Source organism: Lycorma delicatula, chromosome 1 (assembly GCF_047948215.1).
Source record: "Lycorma delicatula isolate Av1 chromosome 1, ASM4794821v1, whole genome shotgun sequence".
NCBI classification, from domain to species: domain Eukaryota; kingdom Metazoa; phylum Arthropoda; class Insecta; order Hemiptera; family Fulgoridae; genus Lycorma; species Lycorma delicatula.
The window spans coordinates 308,661,166-308,682,342 of NC_134455.1; the positions used below are offsets into that span (position 1 = coordinate 308,661,166).

Genomic DNA, 21,177 nt, shown 5'->3' on the forward strand with positions numbered 1-21,177 from the left:
AATTGCGTAAAAAAAAGTTAATTTTTTATTTTTATTATTATGAAAGTAATTTGTTTTACTTTACTGTATAAGAATAGTTCAGCAAACATGGAAAAATTGTTACACTTACTTAAAAATTATTTTTACCAATAACTCATGAATTACAGCAATTAGTAAGTGTATAAGTTATCTGTAGTAAACTGCATTTTATTATTGTTGTATTTTTGAAGTTGGTTTTACTTTGTTCTTATCAACTAAATATTTCCATAAGTATGCTGTAAATGAAAAATGAAATATATATATACATATTTATATAGTGTTAACGAACATTTGTAGACTACTGTTATCCCCTGTTTTATATTCATATACAACTTCAAAAATTGGAAATAGTTTTTAGTTACGAATGTATTTGGGCTGTTGTTCTCTGACTTTTTGTTATACACAATTTACTGGATAAAATAGATTAATTTGTATGACTAACAACTTTTCAGTTAAAATATATGTTGTTATATTAGTTATATAAAATGGCTGTCATTCCCTTTAATTTTATTACAAACTAATTTTTATTTTTACATATATTATGATTATAATACAAATTGATCTTTCATAAAAAAATAACATTAAATTCAGTAAATCACATAACTGTCTGAAGAAGTCTATAATGACATAGACAATATCTGTTGATATAGACAATGATATTAAATTTCCTAAAAGAAGTTCTACATAATTATTTATTTATACTTTCTTTTTATATTTATTGTTTACGGAGTAGTAGTGAAGTTGGTGAGGTTTGAATTATGGTAAACATTCTGGGGGTCATAAGAAAGTTACAGATAAAATTTTATAATAATTGGTTTTCACGGTTATCAGGAAAAAACAAAAAGGCATTGTCTACATAGTAGTGAGATGGTCTTCGAACATAACTGCCATTAATCTTAACCCTTAAAGGCAAATTATTTTCAACTTTAATCTCTAGCATTCTTTTTCGCAGACTTATTGTTTAATTTTATTTTGTAAAAAATCTGTTTTAGTTTAAAGTGATAAATTATGTGATTATATTATTGCCTTAACGTGGGTACAAACTTTTTTTTATATCGTCATTGCCAAGGAAATGAAACTGGGAGATAGATTTTTTTCAATGACTGATTTTACACAATCATATAAAAAAAAATTATAAACTGCTGTACAACAATTGTAATAACATCACATAATCTTGCAAAACACTCTACTAACAGCTTTTTATGGTAATTAAAACATATCAACTGAATTAATAAGTTTTAAGTGATAGATTGATGGAGAAATTAATTAAAAATGAATTAAGTTGAAAATTTATAAAAGTAGTGGTCACAGAATTATCTCAGAATTTGGTCGTTATTGAATATTGGAGATTTTTAAGAGTGGGAATGAAATTCAAGATTATTTTTATTTGGTCCTTTTTTAGTATGGCTATTATTAAATTGCAACATAAATATTTTGCTTATCTTTTCCAAATACATAAAATTGAATTGTTTGATGTTTTAGAATACTATTTCTGTAAAAATTTATATGCTGGTAGTGTAAAATAATTGCATCATTTTGTTTGGTTTAAGTCCAAAATTCACACATAAAATAATTCTCGTACATTACTGCATTATTTTCAGAAATCAAAAAATGAGATTTTAATCAGTAATGAAATTAAATTTTGAAATCTCTGTAGACATCCTGTAATTCTACTTTATTAAAAATATATTGTGGAACTGCCATTATTTGGTTGGTTTATAACTAACTGTTAAGCTAGTTGTTTATAAGCTAAAAACTTTAGTTATATATTTTTTTCTTTAATCAGTAAGTGTATTGTTATTTTTTTCCTTCTTAATTACATGCACAGATGAAAAAATGATTACTTTGGTGTTTTTGTATTATTTTAATTTTGCATGAGGAATTGCTTAAAGAAAGCTTAAGATGTGTTATGTATTCACTGTATGTTTTTAAATTTGCATCAATAGGCATGATTTACCTATTGAATGTTTTGGGTCGTTCCTTAATTGTTGTAAATATATATTTATTTTCTATGTAATTTGAATTCTTAGAACCATTAATTTCTATGTAAATAAATATGTATCTATAAATTTGAAGTAACTCTACTTAAGTTAATGCCATGAAAACATTTTTTCATTATTATTATTATTATTTAATTTTTAATTGCAATATTCTGTTAAATAGTATTGCATTTTGAAATCTTATGTTTGTGTTATAGTTTTGTCAGTTGAAAAACATTTGCTGTGGCATTATCAGTAAAAGAAACTAGAATGTAAAGTTCATGTTGTATCTTTTTGTAATGCATTATTTACCATGTAAAATTAATTTGAAATTTTATTATAAATTTTACAAATTATTGTTGTTATTATTTATATAATATTGTTCTTACTATCTTTTTTTATTGCTAAAAGCTTGCCAGTTACAGACATATGCCATTTTACCTCCTTCAAGAGGAAATTATTATTTGCCATTTGCAATTAGGGCTTACTAAACTTACTCATGGACACCTCATGAATCAGACTCATTGCTGTAACTGTCCACTAACAGTACACCACATCCTTGTAGATTGTGTCTGTTATGTGGCATTGCATTTAAACTAGGGACTAACGTCCAGAGTATCTTAGGGAAAGTGAGAGGATATTATCAAATGTTTTACAATCTCTTAAGACCATCCATTTATATTCAAAATATTTGATTATTTATATAATGTTTTTCACCTGTTTCTGCCATTTGGTTATGTCAGATGGTAATTTTTTTTTGCTTCAAGTTAGATTTTTAATGCTATATTTCATTGTGGTTTATTTCGCCTTTACCAAATGAAATAGTCATTTTACATCTAAGCTGTGCCAGGTTATTTAAAACAGGCTGTAACAGCCTGTTTTTTATATATTCTCTTTGTTAAAAAGGGTGTTCAGATTTTCTAAAATAAAATATTGCTATTGAAATTAGCTATACATGACATAGCTAATGATTTACATTTTGTCATTTATGTTTTCTCATAAAATAAAAAGCATTTCAGTTCCTCTAATCCAAGGTTGTACATCATTTTGTTTTATACATATACAAGTAAAAGATTGAGTGACAAATGGTAGTTAGTATAAAAGGATGATTTTGTAATAAATGTTATAAAAATAATGTTCATTACTGTAATATGATTACTGCATTATATTAGTAGTGCACCCTAAGAACCATCATATTTAATTCAGGTTCATTAATAAATTTTTTTTTTTAAGTTCAAATTTGTTGTATTCCATGCGAAAACTGTGAGGTTCTCTGAATTTTCTTTCATGTAGTCCCTTCTACACATGTGTACCACCAAGAAAACACTATTGTGGGCAATGATTCAAGAGCTAAAAATAAGAAAAAGAAAGCCATGCGAACATACAAGGTATGGCTAAAAAAAAACCAAACTGATTGATCTACAGACAAACAGTGTGCGCATGAAGGTCAAACGGCACATGGCCAATCACATGATATCCCTCTCTTCATTCCTGCCACCACATCAACTGCAGATCGCTTAGTCAGGCCGTGGTCTTCATTTGTATCAGACCTTGCATCTGCAACCCATTGGGAAAATATTAAGTGTTTTAAAAGAGCAATACATTGAAATGAAATTTCTTGTGAAACTCGAAATATCTGCCACAGAAACTCATTCTTTGTTAAAAGAACTATACAATGATGAATGTTTATCATGCACACAGCTTTTTGAGTGGTTTAAACAGTTCAAAGAAGGATGAGAAAAGATTGAAGATGACCCACGTCCAGCACGACAATGTTTTTTAACATTCATGAGGTTTTGTATGTAAATTGGGTACCTGAAGGTCAAATGGTGAATCAGCAGTACACCTTGAGGTCCTAATTACTCTCCATGAATGAGTAAGAAGAAAGCGACCTAAATTGTGGGAAAAAAGTCATGGATTCTTCATCAGGATAACATCCCAGCCCATATACTGCATTGTGTCACATTTTTGTCCAAACATTGGATCACTGTGGTGGAACATCCACCCTATTCACTGAACCTTGCCCCAAGGTGATAGCATTGAAAGGAACGAGATTTGAGACAGTTGAAGCTGTGAAAGACAAAGCGACATAGACCATGAACATGCTTTCTGAAAATGACTTCCAGCTCCGCTTTGACCAATGGAAAATTCCCATGGAGCAGAGTAGAGATTGTGGAGGGGAGTATATTGAAGGAGATAATGTTAAGATTGTGTGAAGAATAAAAAATTAAGGTTTTTATAGCTTTAATCCAGTTGTTTTTTAGCCTCACCTTGTATACCCAGAAATGCTTGTTTTTTCCAAAAGCTTTTATTCTGATCTTTGCTCTGTAGATAATACAATATAGCACCAAAATGTTTTGGACACTAATTATTGAAAAAATAGTGTATTTATTATCATAATGTTATTTGACTTGAAATTGTTTTTTAAATGGTTTCCAGAACTGAATCTATTATTTTTTAAAAAGTAAAGCAAAAAAAATACAATTTGATAGGTTTAACTTTTTAAAATTGCCAATTATAAGTAAAGCTTTGTAACAAATTTAATTCTGAGAAATTCTTTTTGTAAAGTCGCTGAAGAACAAATACTAAATTCAAAAATTTTACTTAAAAGCGTGACAGAAATCTTTCCTTAATTCTTAATAATAATCAAATAAAATATCCAAATTATCAGTAATCAAGCTAGTAAAAATTTAATCGATTTATACTGAAGATACTTTTGAAAGAAAAATAACTAAATTAAACATCATTAACTTTTAATAAATTTAAAAAAAAATTATTAAAATCTAAGTACTTCTTATTTGCAGGATACTGCCATAGGTTCCCTAAATGCATAATTCTAGAGCATAATGTATTTATTAGAATTTTTAATAATTGTATAAGAGTGATACTCTCTAATGCTCATATTTCATTTCATTGTGGATTTCAACATGTTTAAAGTTGAAAATATTCTTCAAGTAATTAAATGTACTCCAATTTAATTTTTTTAACTGCGAGTTAATAAACCTCATCCAACTTATAAGCATTATTCTAAAGAAGTGAGGTCTGGAGACTGGTAGCCTTCATAAAAATCTATTTTCTATCAAATGTTCATTAAAGATTTTTGTTGCAAAAAATGTTGAAGAACTCTATTATGTTGAAAGTACACATCCATTGATTTTAGTTGTGGAACATTTTACAGAAAGGAAAAATATTATTTTGTAAAAATTTTTGGTAGCTTTGCCTGTAAAACAATGTTTTAATGAGAAAATGCCAATTAAATGGTTATCTATCATATCACACACACACACACACCCATTCACTGAAAATCTGTCTTCAAAGTAGCAGTAGTATTTTCATCAGACCATCAATGACAACTTTGGATATTATTGATACCATTATAATAAAAAAGTAGCTTCATCTGTAAACAGTAGTCATGAAAGTATGCAGTGATTCACATTAATTCACACATGAAATGGATGAAATCCATGCACAAATGTAATCTTTACCTTACTCAGATATTAAGTTGCCTAGATATTTATCCAAAAACTTGTTGGAGTACATTCAATTGTTTGAAGAATATCATCAAGTTCTTCATGTTGCCAGTCTATGTTCAAATTTTAAATATTGCTGCCTTCATAAAGAAGGGTGAACATGTTTTAAGATGAAAAACTAGTTCTTCAGTTCAAGTTAAGAAGTGACTGATTTTATTGTAGAATTTTTTGATGTTTGTTAAAAGCTAATGAAGTTTAATTTATTTTATTTTCAACACTATCTTCAAGATAAATTTATTACATTTTTACTGGCTTGAACATTGACAATCTTGGTTTTTGTTGGATTATTATTTAAAATTGTAAAAATTTCTGCCTCCTTTTGCTTTAAATTAAAGTAAAATCTCTCAAATTAGTACTTGTTCTTCACTGACTATATAATTTCTATAAAAATTAGATTCTGTACAAAATTTGTTATAAAGTTTTATTTATTAATTGGGAATTTAACAAAGTTAAACCTAAAAAAATTGTATTATTTGATTTTTTTCTTAATTTTACGTGACTTCTCAAAAAATGATAATTTAGTTCTGGAAACCATTTAAAAAGTAATTTTTGTGTCAAATTACACACCAATACAGAAATATTTTATCATAACTATTGTTCAAAAAATTTTACTGCTGTATTGTATTACCTCTAGAGTAAAAATCAGCTGCCATAACATGAAAAGCAAGCATTTCCAGTTGTATGTATTATTCATATGACTTTATTTTCTTACGTTTAGCTTAGAATCCTCCAAAAATACTTTCCCTTACTGGTGTTAAATCAAGAAAGGACAGTATTGTATGATTGATTTATGTTACTAACATTACACATCCTCAAGAAATGAAATGCAAAGTTATTCTATGTTATGTATTACAAGTTGTTATTGAAAAGTTGGCCATAAAAGTTTCAGTGAATTATTTCCAAGAAATTAGCACATTTATTAGTTGAGAAAAGATTAAAATTTAAAATATTTATTTATATAAAAATAATTTGTAATTATATTTACTAAGTTTTAGTTTTCTGTGCAAGTATGATTTTATTGAGGAATATAATTCTGTTGTTTTACTCAGTTATTTACATTTAATTTTCTGAAATCCTTATAATTGTTTTGTAATTTGATTAAATGAGGAAAGGTAAAAAAAAAAAGAGTACTTTGTGAAATACTTGAAAAACCATTTATATATTTCAATATATTGTCCCATGATGTTTAAAAATGTAGGCTTTCGCCTCACCTGCATTTGACCTCACATTTAACATATTCATCGACAAACATTTGCCATCCTGGTGATTTTAGTGGATCAAAAAGTGAAAATCATTTTGAGTCTGAGCCAGGTTTGCGAGGTAGTTATTGAAAAATTGCCACCATTATTCATTAATTCTCTACTGAATTAATCAGGCCATAATCAGTAAGCCTCTCTGTTGTGGTAGAGCAATATTCTTCTAGTTTGTTGGCCTGGACATTTTCTTTGAATCACAGTCTAAAGTACTAACAGAATTTCACATATCAGTCGCATTATCACAACTTTTTTTGGAAGTAGGCTAGCAGCAGTATTGATTGGAAATTTCAAACAATTTAACATAACCTTACCTACTTTACACTTTACATACAACCTTTAATTTCTGGTTGAAAGACAAGGAACGATGTTTCCGTTCCATTTAATAACACTGATTTGGTTGAGTAACACTACTATTGATTTTGGCAGCATAGGCTCATTCAATTTATTTCCTTCATTCAGTTTTATACCACCCACTATGATGAACACATTTTAGAAATTTAAATAACCATGTATTCTACTATAGGCTGCTATAAGCTAAACCTTGAGAATTCACCTTATTGAAGTTTGTATGCTGTTGTTACTCTTCCATCAGTCCAAATCATATCCACCTACCCCACACTGTGGCTTTATCACAATCTGATTAGGACAACTTGGTCAGTCCCTGCCAAGAACTAAAATGTTTCATTTATGGGCCCAATTATACACTACTTCACACAATAAACATGTATATCCACAGGAGGCATTTCATTATAAATATTTTCAGCAAGTCATTTTGCCAAAAAAAATCATATGTTATGTTGCTCGTTTAGTGTGTATTACCTTTGTATGGTTTTCAATTTTTTAAACTGAGCTACACATGATTATCTGCTACCTGATAATTTTGCTGAGCTGTATGCTACCTGTTGACACTTTAGTACCTATTCACTATTAAAATTTCAGATAATCAACATCAATTCATGATATGTTTACTTACTTCCCCTTGTAAAATATGTATTTGTACACTTTTATTTTACATTCAAAAAAGATTAATAATAAAATATATTTTTTGTTATTTTTAATAGGACTATTTTTTTTTTTAATTATTAATAAGAGTTGTATGAATTTTTTGTGTGATTAGTTATATATTCACTTAATATATATATTTATATAATTTAGTTAATATTGATATTAATATATGGTAATATTCATTTTACTTTATTCAGATTTCATAAATTTATGTTGATGTTGATTTTTGGTTGCATTACATGTGAACATGTAGGTGATCTACTCATTTGTGTGAACAGAGACCATTTAATGCAAAAGTACTCTGTGAAGAGTAGTGTTACAGTGTATTTCTCAGTATGTGAAAACTGTATTAATTTCTGTTATTAAAAAAAATTTATGACGTTAATATCATTTAAATTTTTGAATGTTGTGAAATAATTGTGCATCTCTCAAACATATACCAAATAATAAATGTAATGTTTTTATTTTTTTTTAAGGATTTGTTAAATTTTATTTGTGGGTGTGTGTGCGCGCGCATATAAAAAATTTGTAGTTTAACTCTAATTTTTATAGGTTTTGACTAAAAAATTTGCACTCGTGTATAATTTACTAACAGATTGACTGCTTTAATTAAAATTTACATTTAAATTAGCTAGATGTTTTATAGGAACTAAAGTGATTCTTGAATGAGCCCTGGAAAAATTAAAAAAAAAAGAACTAATAATTTTTATCTACACCCAAAGGCTTGTTTACATTAGTTTAAAAGGGGCAACTTGATGAAGTTGGAAGTTTCATTTGAAGTGCAATAAAAATTACCAAAAATGACCCTTGCTAGATTTTGTCTTCTTTTTTAGGCAATTTATCTTAAGAGCTTATTTTTCAAGAAACTGATGAGTCAATCCTGCCAAAATTCCTGCTAAATAAGAGTGATGAAAATAATTTAAAAAACTGAGTATTTTGGGACTATTTCTAAAATATTAATTTTATTAAAAAAATAAATTCATAGACATCTTTTAAAGCTTGAGAAAATATAAAGTTATTTTTAAATTTGTTTTATTTTTATTTCTATTCAATATAAATTATTTATGAAATGAGTTTATTTGAAAGGTTCTACATTAATTTGCTTTTTTAAGTGCTCATATAAATTTTTCATGTTTTATTATAAAAAAGAAGGTTCCACTTAAAAATTAGAACATTAAAGTTGAAAGTTTATACCTTTAATTTCATAAGCCCCACCGGGCTGGTCTAGTGGTTAACTCCTCACTGCAAATCATTTGATTTTCAAAGTCAGATGTTCTGAGGTTAGTTGCTTTTGAATGCTAGACAGTAGATACTAGTGTACTTTGATGGTTAGGGATCAATTAACCACATGTCTTAGGAATGGTCGACTGAATCTATACAAGGCCACCTTTATTTACATCTCATATCATCTCATTTACATATCCTCATCTCATTGTTTCATGGGGTGGTTTCTTATTGTTCAGTAGTTGAACAGATAATATACACATTAGGAAAATAAAACCTTAAATTTCCTCTTCTATTTTCTTTTCTGTGATTAACAATAAAAAGATATGATACTGAAATAAATATTAATATAGTTGGTGACAGGTTTGATATCAATTCCCATAAACATGTTAAGAGGAACGTGCAGTGTATAAAAGTAAGGGATTAGTTTTCTGGTTAGATTTATGTAATAGTTACATTTATTACAATGCGACTGGAAATAATATAAGTTATAATAATATAAGTTCTGGAAATAATCTTTAATCTGTTTTTGATTTACATTTTTATTATTGTGTTTAGCCTTATTTCTATTGCCCATTGGAGAAGCAGAATGATACTCCATTGCAGCAACCACGTTGTAAAGCGCTTTATGACTGTTCTGCCGATAATGAAGATGAATTGTCATTTAAGGCTGGTGATATAATCATTGTAACAAGCACCAGTACTGAGGATGATAATTGGCTGGAAGGAGCATTAGAAAAAGATCCAACTAAAAGAGGTATGTTTCCAATCAGTTTTGTTCACATGCTGCCTGACAGTTAGCTGTCTGCCACTATAACAACTGATTCTCATCACTCACCTGCGTCATAGATTAATCTTGTATATTTTATTTTGTCAGTGGTGTAATATTCATTTATTTTATTTGTATGCAATTTGTACAGTATATTCACCATTTAAAGCCTTGATGCGTATCTCTCAAACGTATACCAAATAATACATGTAATGTTTTTATTTTTTTTTAAGGATTTGTTAAATTTTATTTGTGGTTGTGTGTGTGTGCGTGCGTATTATAAAAAATTTGTATACTGTGTTATTTTTTTACTAAATTTTATTTAATTTAAGTCTATTATTTATTAAAAAAAAAAACTTATCAAAAACAAATGTAGGTTATGCTATTATTGACTTAGTCATTTTTATTAGATTGAAGAAAATAAACTGCACAAGATTATGATAAAACTGATAAAACATGTTATAAGTTCAAAAATAGAAATTGTGATGCGCACAATGTATTATTTTAAGTACTGTATTTAGACAGTAAAATTTGTGTGTTATTGATGAGAGAATTATAAATTTGTTTTTTATTATGTCTTAATTAGTAAATATTTATATTGGAATAAATTATTAAAATATGCCTGAATAAATGAAAGTGTATAAAATGTTCTTTGTTGCTTACAACAGTAGAAGCAAGAGATTTTAAGTTCTGATAACTTAATCATTCAAGATTACTTCATTTCTGTCTGTATATAATCACTTTACACCCCATGCTATATATAATGAAATTTGTTATATTTCATCTGTCACTTTGTTGTTGCATATAATTTTTATAACCCATATTTTTAATGAGGTTATAACAGTTTTAATGAGAGAAAATAATAACTTGCATCTCATGTGGAAGTTGTTAATTCTGTTTTTTTATATTTTTTTTATTATTATTTTATACTCATTATTTATGCAAAAGTGTTGGTTTTTTATCCTGTTCAATTGTTTGATGAAAAATTTTTTTTAACTTTTGAGACGAACCATTCAGAATTTCTCCAGTTAATTTTATATTAAATTTTGATATATTCATCTAAACTGTGATTTTTTGTTACATTCTTATATAAAAAGAATGTAATTTATATGTATTAAAGGTATGCTGCTTTGTTTCAGGTATAAAAGAATATCTGTGAAAAATTTTGATACCTTGTAAATAACAATACCAAATGTTAATTTTTTTGATAAATTATTGGAAGATATGTACAAAATGATTAGTACACATTATCTGGTTGCTCTCTTACAGAAAATTCAAATTTTTTTGATAAATTATTGGAAGATATGTACAAAATGATAAGTACACATTATCTGGTTGCTCTCTTACAGAAAATTCATTAACAATCGTTATATTAATTAGTTATTAAATTGTTAACTATACAATTCAAACATAATTTTGATTTCGCTGCTAAGAATTAGAATTAATCTTACCTTATATCACTAATGTAACTTGTTTACCAGGCATATGTAGCTGCATGTCAGTTATTTTTCTACTTTGATGTTAATACATTTTTAATAAATGTATTGTGCAGGAGTTTTGATTTATTTACAGATTATACACCTAAATGTGAACATTTCAGATCATTCATAAATGATTCATTGTTAGTGGAACAAAAGATGGATGTTGAGTTGCCTTTTTATATTTTATGTTTTTGTACAAGTATTTTTTAACTTATTAGAAGTTATTCACTTTAAAATCTAGACTATAAAGTTACCATTATATGTATGCAACACAAAGTGTAAGGGAAATTATTATCGAGCAATATTTCTGTTAGTATTTTAAAATGTGATTTTTCTTCATTAAGTAAGTAAATTAGTTCTTGGACAAAATCATCTATGTTATTAAAGTATCTGATATCTTACCATAACATTTATTTTGTGCAAAAGTGATGTAAAATTTGCTCAGTATTGCACAGAAGTATTGAACAAAAACTGAACAATACAATTGTTTATGTAACAAACTATTTCCTTTTCATTGTTTAATTTTTATTATTTTACATGTGTTTATGTTATACAATATTATTTTCTTAGAATTTACTGAATGTATTTGTTCCAAAAGGATTATGTAATGTTTTATTTTGATTATTATACCATAAAACCTCATTAATCTGTTTCTTGCTTCATTTCACTTAATCTGTCAGAAAGTTAGAACTGATAGAATTCTGTAATTCTGTATGAGACAAGCAGATGAGATGATGATATGAAAGGATTACAAATTCTGAAGTTGATGATAATGTAATTTTTATTATTAATTTTGTTCTAAAACCATAAAGTAAATGAATCTCAATTATATATAGAAAAGGATTAGCAGATTTTAAACTAAAATCTCTTCATACAAAACTGTTTTGTTAGCACTGTACTTCTCTTGCAATAAAACATGTACCATCCTCTTCTGCAGTTTGTTTCTGGTTTTCATATTTTGCATAACTTTGTATATACTAACTTTTTTTTATGCATCTGTATATAACTAAAAGGTTTTTTATTGCCAGAATAATATTATTATTATTATGTGCACTGTTTATTTTATTTTCAATTATTGGTTTGTATGATGTATCACAAACGTATATTTCTGTAATATACACACCCTTTTAACAAAAGGTCTTATTATAAACCTTAAAAGTTAGGTTTCTAGTTTATTTAATTTGGCTTAAAGTTTTATCAAACAGCTTCTGCTTATAATGATTAATGAGATTTTACAGTTTTGTATTTGATAAAATTCTTAAAAATATCACACATTAAATCAAGGTATTAAAATAAAATTATTTAATCTTCTTCTTAAGTTTTGAAACCGGTGATATAATTTTCACAAAATTTTGGTTTGGCAACAGTTTTTTTTCTTTTTAATTCATATATGTAAACTTTGGGCATATGTTGCTGAATTTATATTTTTATTTGGATAGGTTTGTCTTCAATTTTAATTGGGAATACTTATTAGATATTTTCATATTTTATTAAGACCAGTAATCATGTCATGATTTTTTCAATAATGTTATTGAATATTACCTTTTTCCATAATTTATTTTCATGTCTACTTTCCTTTATCTTTTTTGAAAAAATACTATGTGGATCAACCCTTTGTGCCTTTTTTATAGAGACATGTTTTTAGAATTGTTTAAGTAGTCATTTAAAAATTATTGCTATTGAAATGTACAGCTTAAACATGAAAAACAGTTGTTAAACTGCAGTTAGTTAATCATCTTCATTTTATCTTATACTGGCTAAAATTATTGTTTTTACTATAATTTTTTTTTTACTGTAAAATTATTTTTTCTAATGTCTTGCCTATGTTGATTTGTGAGAAAAATTAAGCTTCTAGAATCATAGTGCTTTCATATCTTTAACCAAAATATATGAAATTCGAATAAAATATCTTCAGTATTAAAAAAGAAGTTCTCTTACTCTTACTGATAATTTTTTTGTGTAAATTAATAGTAGCATATATACATCTGCATGTATACATATTAATAATTGATTGTAAAGCTCTGATTGTAACATGTTTGATTTTGCATTATCATTTAAATTTTAAATGAATATACATTTATAAAAAGTAAAATAAATTTATAGAACCAATCATATGTTCATAACAATTAATCTCTTTATAGATTAAACTTTTTATCGTTATAAATAAAGCTTTGTTTAAATAATGGGAATTATAACAATTTATTCAAGTTTTATCTGTTCAGAAAATACATTAGAACTGGTTGACTTAGTTAGCTCTGGTGGATGAATTTTATTTTGTGTGAATCCTTATTTATTGTGACTGGGCTCTAATCTTTTATTATTTACACTTACTATCTATAAAGTTTGGTTATTAAATAATACAGGTTGCAAAAATGTGGTTTATTATTAGGGGTATAAAACTTAATTGTTATCTCCTTCAACATCCTCTTCTCTATAAGATATACATCATTGCTTATAAATGTTGTATTATTGAAAGCAGTGTTGTGAGTCATCAAGTGTTACCTGCTTCAGTAGCTCTGCCATCTATTTCTTTACTTCAACCACTGTCTGAAATCGGTTGCTGAATATGGATTTCAACTTAAGAAAAAGGTAAAAATCACATGGAGCTAAGTCCAGCAAATAAGGTGGATTATTCAGCAGTACAGAATATTCTTATCAGCCAGATACTTCTTTACAGACAGCTGGAATGTGTTGTCCTAATGCAGCTCCAATTGTTATTCTTTCACAGATCAGATCAGTTTTTCTTCTTTTGTTTTCATAATTTGCTCAGAACCTTAAGATAATAATGTCTGTTATCTGTCTGTCCCGTTATACCCATTAAACCATTCCCACACCATTGATATAAAAAAATTATCAGCATTGACTTGTTTTGAGACATGCTGATAGTGAATTGTAGTGGAAAATCCTCATCTGCAAGTTTGGCAGTAGTGGCAATCATTCCATGATATTACAAATTTGTTATGAATGTCTTTTTAGTCCTTGCACAAGTTTTTGGTGACAAATTTGTTGTATTCTGTATTCATGTTCTATTGATCATGATTAATATGTTGCTTGAGTTTAACATTAGATATTATAATGGCAAAATTAACTTTGCATGTGTTTTTGTTATTTGCCTATAGATTAAATACAAGAGTGCCAACAGTGTTTATGTATGTCAACTGTATCTAAAACCTTGAAGGACATTCATGGCATTAGTGTAAAAACCTTTTATCATGTTATAAAGTGATAACATTATTGTGAGCCTTTTTGACTAATGCTATTTAAATATGGACCATTTTTGCCTTACTCAGACATCTTATTTTTATTTCTTTTTTCCAGTAGTTTATTGGTTTTGTATAATCCTAGACAAACATTTTTGTGTGTTTTTTTAAAAATACATTCATCATCACATCTAGATCCATTGCTTTTTTCACCTTCATAAGTGCAGAGTGAAATTTCCTGGTATTTTCCTTCCTGACTAGCAAGAGTTCAGTTGTCCTCTCTTTTTACTGGTAATACTTAGGTTAGGGTTTGGTAGTGCTTCTGTTAAAGATGCAGCTGTTAATAACAGAACTTAATTGTTGCCATGTAGCCTAAAATTTATGGATTCAGTCACATTTGTTCAATATCTTTTAAGAATTATGATTCATTTGTCACTTTCTGAAATCGGAAAGTGTGAAACATAGATAAAAGTACCTTTCTAAGGGTTTTTAAAGAAAGAGAAAGCTTTTAATGAATTTTTCATAAGACTATTGCAGAGGTAGTTTATGTCTATTTTATAGTGGTAGGATAATCATTGTATGTTTAATCTTACTGGTCTGTTAATCAGGCAGTTGCATTATTTGCAGCAGGTAGCTGAGTAATAGTACATAAAACTTTTCATATATGTTATTTCTAACTTTGCCAGTTGGTATCTGAAAAATGTCTCAGTGTTATTTTTTGTTGCATTTCTAACAGTGATTAATCTAGTTTTTGTCATAGCCCTTCTCAAATTGGATGAGAACTGTTATTAATAAGATAAGTTAAGGTTATCTATTATAATTTCTACTGCAGTTTCTATATCATATAACCTTACTTTATTCTTCTACAGGAACTGTATATTAGTCATTTTTAAGTTGATTTTAACATCATCTATATCAAGCATTGAGGTTTACTGTAGTTTATTTGCCTAAACATTAATTTGATTTTTCTTTTAAACTAGTACAGCTAGTAGCTGTCTTATAATCATTGAATAATATTTTTAACTCATTAATTAGTAGTTATTTGTTGCATTGAACCATTTGTTTTTTTTTAAATTATTAAATAATCTTGTATTGTGATATATGTAAATCAAGTATTTTATTTCAGTAACGTAACATGTTTGTGAATCAGTATTACCAACTACCATGATATTTTAGAGGTAAATTATTGAATAAGAAATATAAATCCACATAATAGTTAAAAAGGCAAGTCATCTCAGAGCCAAGTCTTTAAATGATTTCTTTTAACTTTTTTCTGCAACCCTCCCTTCTTACTTTAATGTACTTTTCAGAATAATGTAACTGGGAGAATTTAGTCTTTTGTTATTTATAAACCCATAATGAAGATTGCCTTTTGTTTTCTAGTTTTTTAATTCAGAAATGTTAAAAAAAGTTTAAGATTGATTCCTGTTCTTTTTGTATGAATGATTTACACAACTTTTTATTTAAGATTGTCAGAAATTTAAAAGTTGAAAAATGACTACAACTGTAGAAATATATTTTTTTTCCTTAAAAAAAAAACAAGATAATTTTGTAGTGATTTCTAAATTGTTAGAATTTTTAAAAATACACCTTACATTATATATATATAAAAGAAGAATCTGATAGATAGGAAAACAGTCTTGCTAAATACATCACAAATTTAGCTAAAATATTTCAAATTTAATTAAAAATATGAGTACACAGTTTCACTCACCCAAAGTGTTGAGGCAATTAATAGCACATAGCAAAACCTTTTCTGTAAAATTATTGCATATCCAGTTACTTTTTATAAATAAAATGTTTTAAATTTAATTTCAAAGTAGTTTTCATTCCTGAGTTTTTGTTTTATATTGTATGCCAAACCTAACCGTTGCTATATATTTTATGTCAGTAACCATAACTGAATTACTGTACCATTTGTGTATCATAATGCCAAAGAATAATATGAAAAAGAATAATTAATTATTTATTGCACATTTTTATTTTTTATTATATTTTGTATATATACCATACAATCTTATATTTTCTTAATTTTTTATTTTAGAAGTTTTTGATAGGTACTAATTTTTTTTGTAGGCCTAAAATAAATTTATAAATGTGTATATTTTATATATTTGCACTATTAGTTTTGATATAATTGTGTTACACATTTTTCTTAATACCAGATTATTAGACTTATGTTGTAATTTTTTATTAATATATTTATGATAATTAATTATTATTTTATATATTAGTACTTTTGTTACCTTGAATAAAGAATACCTGCTTAATTTATAATAAATTGTATTCTTTTATTGTTCAGTGCTACTAACGTAATTATGAAATAAGAGTATATATTTATAAATATGAGTATCGTATATTGTATGAATTAGTATATTGTGCTACAAAATATATTTAAAATCATTCGTCTATAGAATTTTTAGTATTGTATATTTTGTATTGTCCATTTTTTTTGTGTATATTGTTTAAGTATATTCATATAAAATATATATGCTTTACACTATTTATAATGTAGTAGTTGTTAATATTGCTTTAGTATATACATATATATATACAAAATGTACATAATTATTATATTGAAATTATTTAGAATAAATAAGAGAAATGTATTATAATTATAATATAATGTATACTTATACAATATTATCAGTATATTTGCTATTGTAGTATTTTTTTATCAGTTTTATTTTTTAACATGTCTTTGTTAATTTCTTTTTGTTTTGTTCCTTGTGATCAGTGTTGGAATTAATTTTAAAATTAAAAGAAATATATATGTAAAAAAATAGATAGATAGATAAATATATTATAAGATTACCAATGTATGATTTAAGAGTTATTATTATTTTGGCACATGTTATTTACAATCCGATGAGATTAAATTATATTTGTTAAATGCCTCTCATGTAATCTGTACGATAGAATATAGTGTTAATTAATCAATGGCATTTTGTAAATTAAATTTTTTACTTTTGCAGTTCCCACATTTTGTGCCAAATCAGAGTACATTTTATTAATATTAATATCTCTTTAATATAAATATATATATATATATATAATATACATTTTATGTAAATGATAGGCATAGAGCTGTGAATAATTTAAATGTTGGATAATATTATTGTTAGTTAAAAAAATATGTAGGTTTACCTAGGTACTTGTGTTCAGAGTACAATGCTATATTATAATATATATAATATGAAATATTACTGCCTTCATACTGAAAGTGTTATATTATTATTAATGTATCATAAAATTATTTTAGTGGTTTGTACTGTTTTACTGTGTATATCACTGTTTAAAATTACTGCAAATAAAAATTTATAATACGTAAAAAAATATATGATATTAAATTGTATAATGATGACAGTCATGTTGATGCCAGTGTTACATTAAATGACTTATTGGATAGTAAATGTTTTAAAAAATAAGTAATTATATATATATATTATTTCATCTAAATTACTATTTGAAGACTTTTTAGAGCTGCATTTTTCTAATTTTTGTTACAATATCTAATTAAAGGAATGAAGAAAAAGAGATGATTACGTTTGGATGTAAAAAATTTAATATTGTAATTTTTTTTTTTTACCAAATAAAAGCTCAATACCAAATATTTTTTTTTTTATTAATGAATAATAATTTTTTATAATTTCTTTATAATGAATTTGAGTAACTTTTAAATAATTTATGAATAATGGATTTTAAATAAATTCAGAACCAATTGGGTATTTTAAAACACGTAATATATTTATGAACTTTAAAAAAATAATAAATATTGGCATGCATGAATGGTTTTAGGTGTAGTTGATTTAATAAAAATTTCAAAAATCTTTTGAATTTTAAATTCAGGAGTATAAATCAGTGTGGTTTAAAACTTAAATTCGTATAAAAAAATGAAAGGCTTTTAAATTTGGTCATTTCTTTTTCAATTTAGGATCTTTCATTTCATACCCCTTGAAGAGTTTTCACAATTCATTTTTTTTATTCAGAAAAAATCAATCATTAAATCATTGATTGATTTAATGTAACTTTATCAAATTTTACTTCATTTTTTTATTAAAAAAAAAAGAGCTAATTTTGTTTTAATAATCTCTCATTGTGAAAGTAATATTTTTTTAACAAAAAAAATGTTCAAACACAGTAATTTTGTAACAAATTAGTAAAATTCTTTCTCTCATTACAGTTGAACCTTTAAAAAATGTTCAAATACGTTATTAACTTAATTTATTAAGATTCTAATAAAATTAAAAATGTGCTGTATCTCATTCTGAATTTTGTAAAACCTATAACCTATTGAATCATTACCAAAAAATTTTTTATTTCACAACACAAACTGCAGCGGGGAGCGATTTCATATATATATATATATATATTCACCAGTTGGTACTATTTATTGGATCTGCCTAAGTGTCTTAGGAAGAATTTATATCCATGAAGATATCCGAAAGATTTAATATTTTTATGTAAGGTAAGTAATATTGAAGAAAACCAAAATTTTCTAATATGATTCTATGATTTACTTGAATCCTATATCCACCAATCGAGCTTAATTTGTCAGTAGTTTGTGAATTCTTAAACAATGCATAACTGTTCTTCAGTTCTTAACCCAATTTCTGTTCACTCCTGGAAAAATGTTTTATGCATTGAATTTGGCTTTACCTTTGCTCATTTATTTTGTGCTTACAATTACAAATATTCATTACTGTCTTAAATTGTTTTTACTTTTTTTTTTAAATATTAATGAGTAAAGTGTTCTTACTGGTGATTTTTTTCTTGCCATACATTTAAATTATATATCACAGATTAAGTTTTGAAAATTTTTATAAAGTAATCTGCCCTTGCTAGTTTAATGTGGGTGTCAGCCAGCAGCGCCCCGAAATGGGTTTTTGGCCATATAAAAATTCCCTTCTCATGAGGGTAAAGTAGAGAACTTAACACATCCAATCATCCACCATTGGATTTGTCATCCAATCCAACATTGGAGTCCCCAAAGCCTCATTGCATGGATGCTACTCAGAAGGGCACCAATCCTGCTCAACACTCAGAGCTATCCGCCATCAGAACACAGAACAACCACTGCTCCCATGAATCCAACACCAAATGATAGGGTGTATCAGTGGGATACTGACACGGGACTTCCCTATCACCGTGATACCCAACCTTTTATGTCATGGCGTAGATAAACAGGTAATCCAGTCCAGAATCCTACATCTTCACCACTACCATGCCGTCGAGCTACACCAACCTGCTGCCTACAGAACAGTTTAATCAACATAATCTGTTCTGTTAACCACTTGTCGTAAAGCCTGCAATTATACTGGACAGCCCTTGCTTGTTATCAAATATTCTTGTTTATATCCAGATTTAGCACAGGCAGGGAACAGAAACTTTGCCTCCTTATTTAGACATACCTGTTGATCGTGTTCCATACTGCAATGACCACAAAGTTCCTTTTCTTTGCAGAACTTTCAGACATGCTCATAGGTCTGGTATCTATAACATCTTGCTACACTACTGTAATCTTTGATTTTACAGTAACTCCAATCAACTATATTGATTGGAGTTACTGTAAAATCACGGGATTGGGTTACTGTGATTACAGGACTTTATCCCGTAATCACAACAATTCCTCACCTTCACAACACACTGAACAACTCATTGCTTCTCTCCTTTCTGCGTTGTCACCTCCTTCAAAATGTTGAAACCATCACTAAATAATTGTTTAGGTGGTTTAGCCTCCCTACTCTGGTTAAAAATACAATCCATAACTTCATTATGGGAAAGGCCTTTCGGGATGTCATAAATCATTATTTTTGGCTTCACTGACCTTGGGATACAGGAAGTTAGTCCATGTTTAATTTTTGTAGGAGGAATGCCATCATTAGCACTATCACAAGACTTCACTCCACCACCAGCCAACCTCATAGTGTCATTCGTGACACATGAATACAGGAGTATCATATTGCCCAGCTAAACGTCTAGCTGTCCCCTTACTCTCAAATCCATATGTAGAACATCCCACTGAATCACAATCAAATGGCATGGCATGTCATTGTCATTGTCATCATAAGAAGAAAGATCATCAGAACCTCCTGGGCACTTTCCTCCCTAAACTTCTGTCTAGTTACTTTTCTCATTACTTTAGTTTTAAAAGCCTCAACCTCATGCAAACTTGATTTCACCAGTCCTAGTACATTTTCAACCATACCCTCCTGGGCTCTATCCTCCATTATCCCTTCCTTCCTTAATTTCAAAAATCCTTTCAATCTAATAGTCAGAATTTATCATAAAATTAATTATGAAATTCTTGTCATTAATCATTTTCTTCCTTGTTTTGATTCAGGATAAAATAAATTATAAAATAAAATAAGTAATAAATATAAATAAAGAATAAATAAATAATAAAATAAATTCAGAATTGAATTTCAAAAAAACTTTATTTATTTATTAGTTGGCAAAATTTAAATAATTTGAAAAGGTAGACATCGCCATTAAATTTGGAACAAGATATCCGACAATTGTCCTGCATGATACATTTCATACTCAAATTCTAATGAAAAATTCTGGATCATTTTTCTCATAACTGCAGTTCTTCAATGCCATTGAAACTTTTATTTCAGGAATCATTCTACTTCCACAGCCTAAATAGACTTAATGAATCCCTAAAGGAAAAATTGCACTATCTGAGGTTACATGATGTTTGTGACCAATTCAC

The 21,177-nt window shown here is 27.1% G+C and overlaps 1 protein-coding gene across 4 annotated transcripts in view; it reads left to right on the forward strand.

Annotated features, from left to right (window-relative positions):
• Nucleotides 1-16,758, forward strand: part of Asap (ArfGAP domain of ASAP) — a 142,244-nt gene extending 125,486 nt beyond the window's left edge. For 3 of the 4 annotated variants that reach the window (XM_075381225.1, XM_075381248.1, XM_075381243.1), the window contains one exon: nt 9,571-10,578. In XM_075381225.1, coding sequence (XP_075237340.1) covers nt 9,571-9,813 — 243 coding nt within the window. In that variant the 3' untranslated portion in view covers nt 9,814-10,578. Of the gene's footprint in view, nt 1-9,570; nt 10,579-10,920 lie in introns of those variants that run through there. The other variant, XM_075381233.1, reaches the window with a different exon arrangement.
• The last annotated feature ends 4,419 nt before the right edge of the window (nt 16,759-21,177 follow it).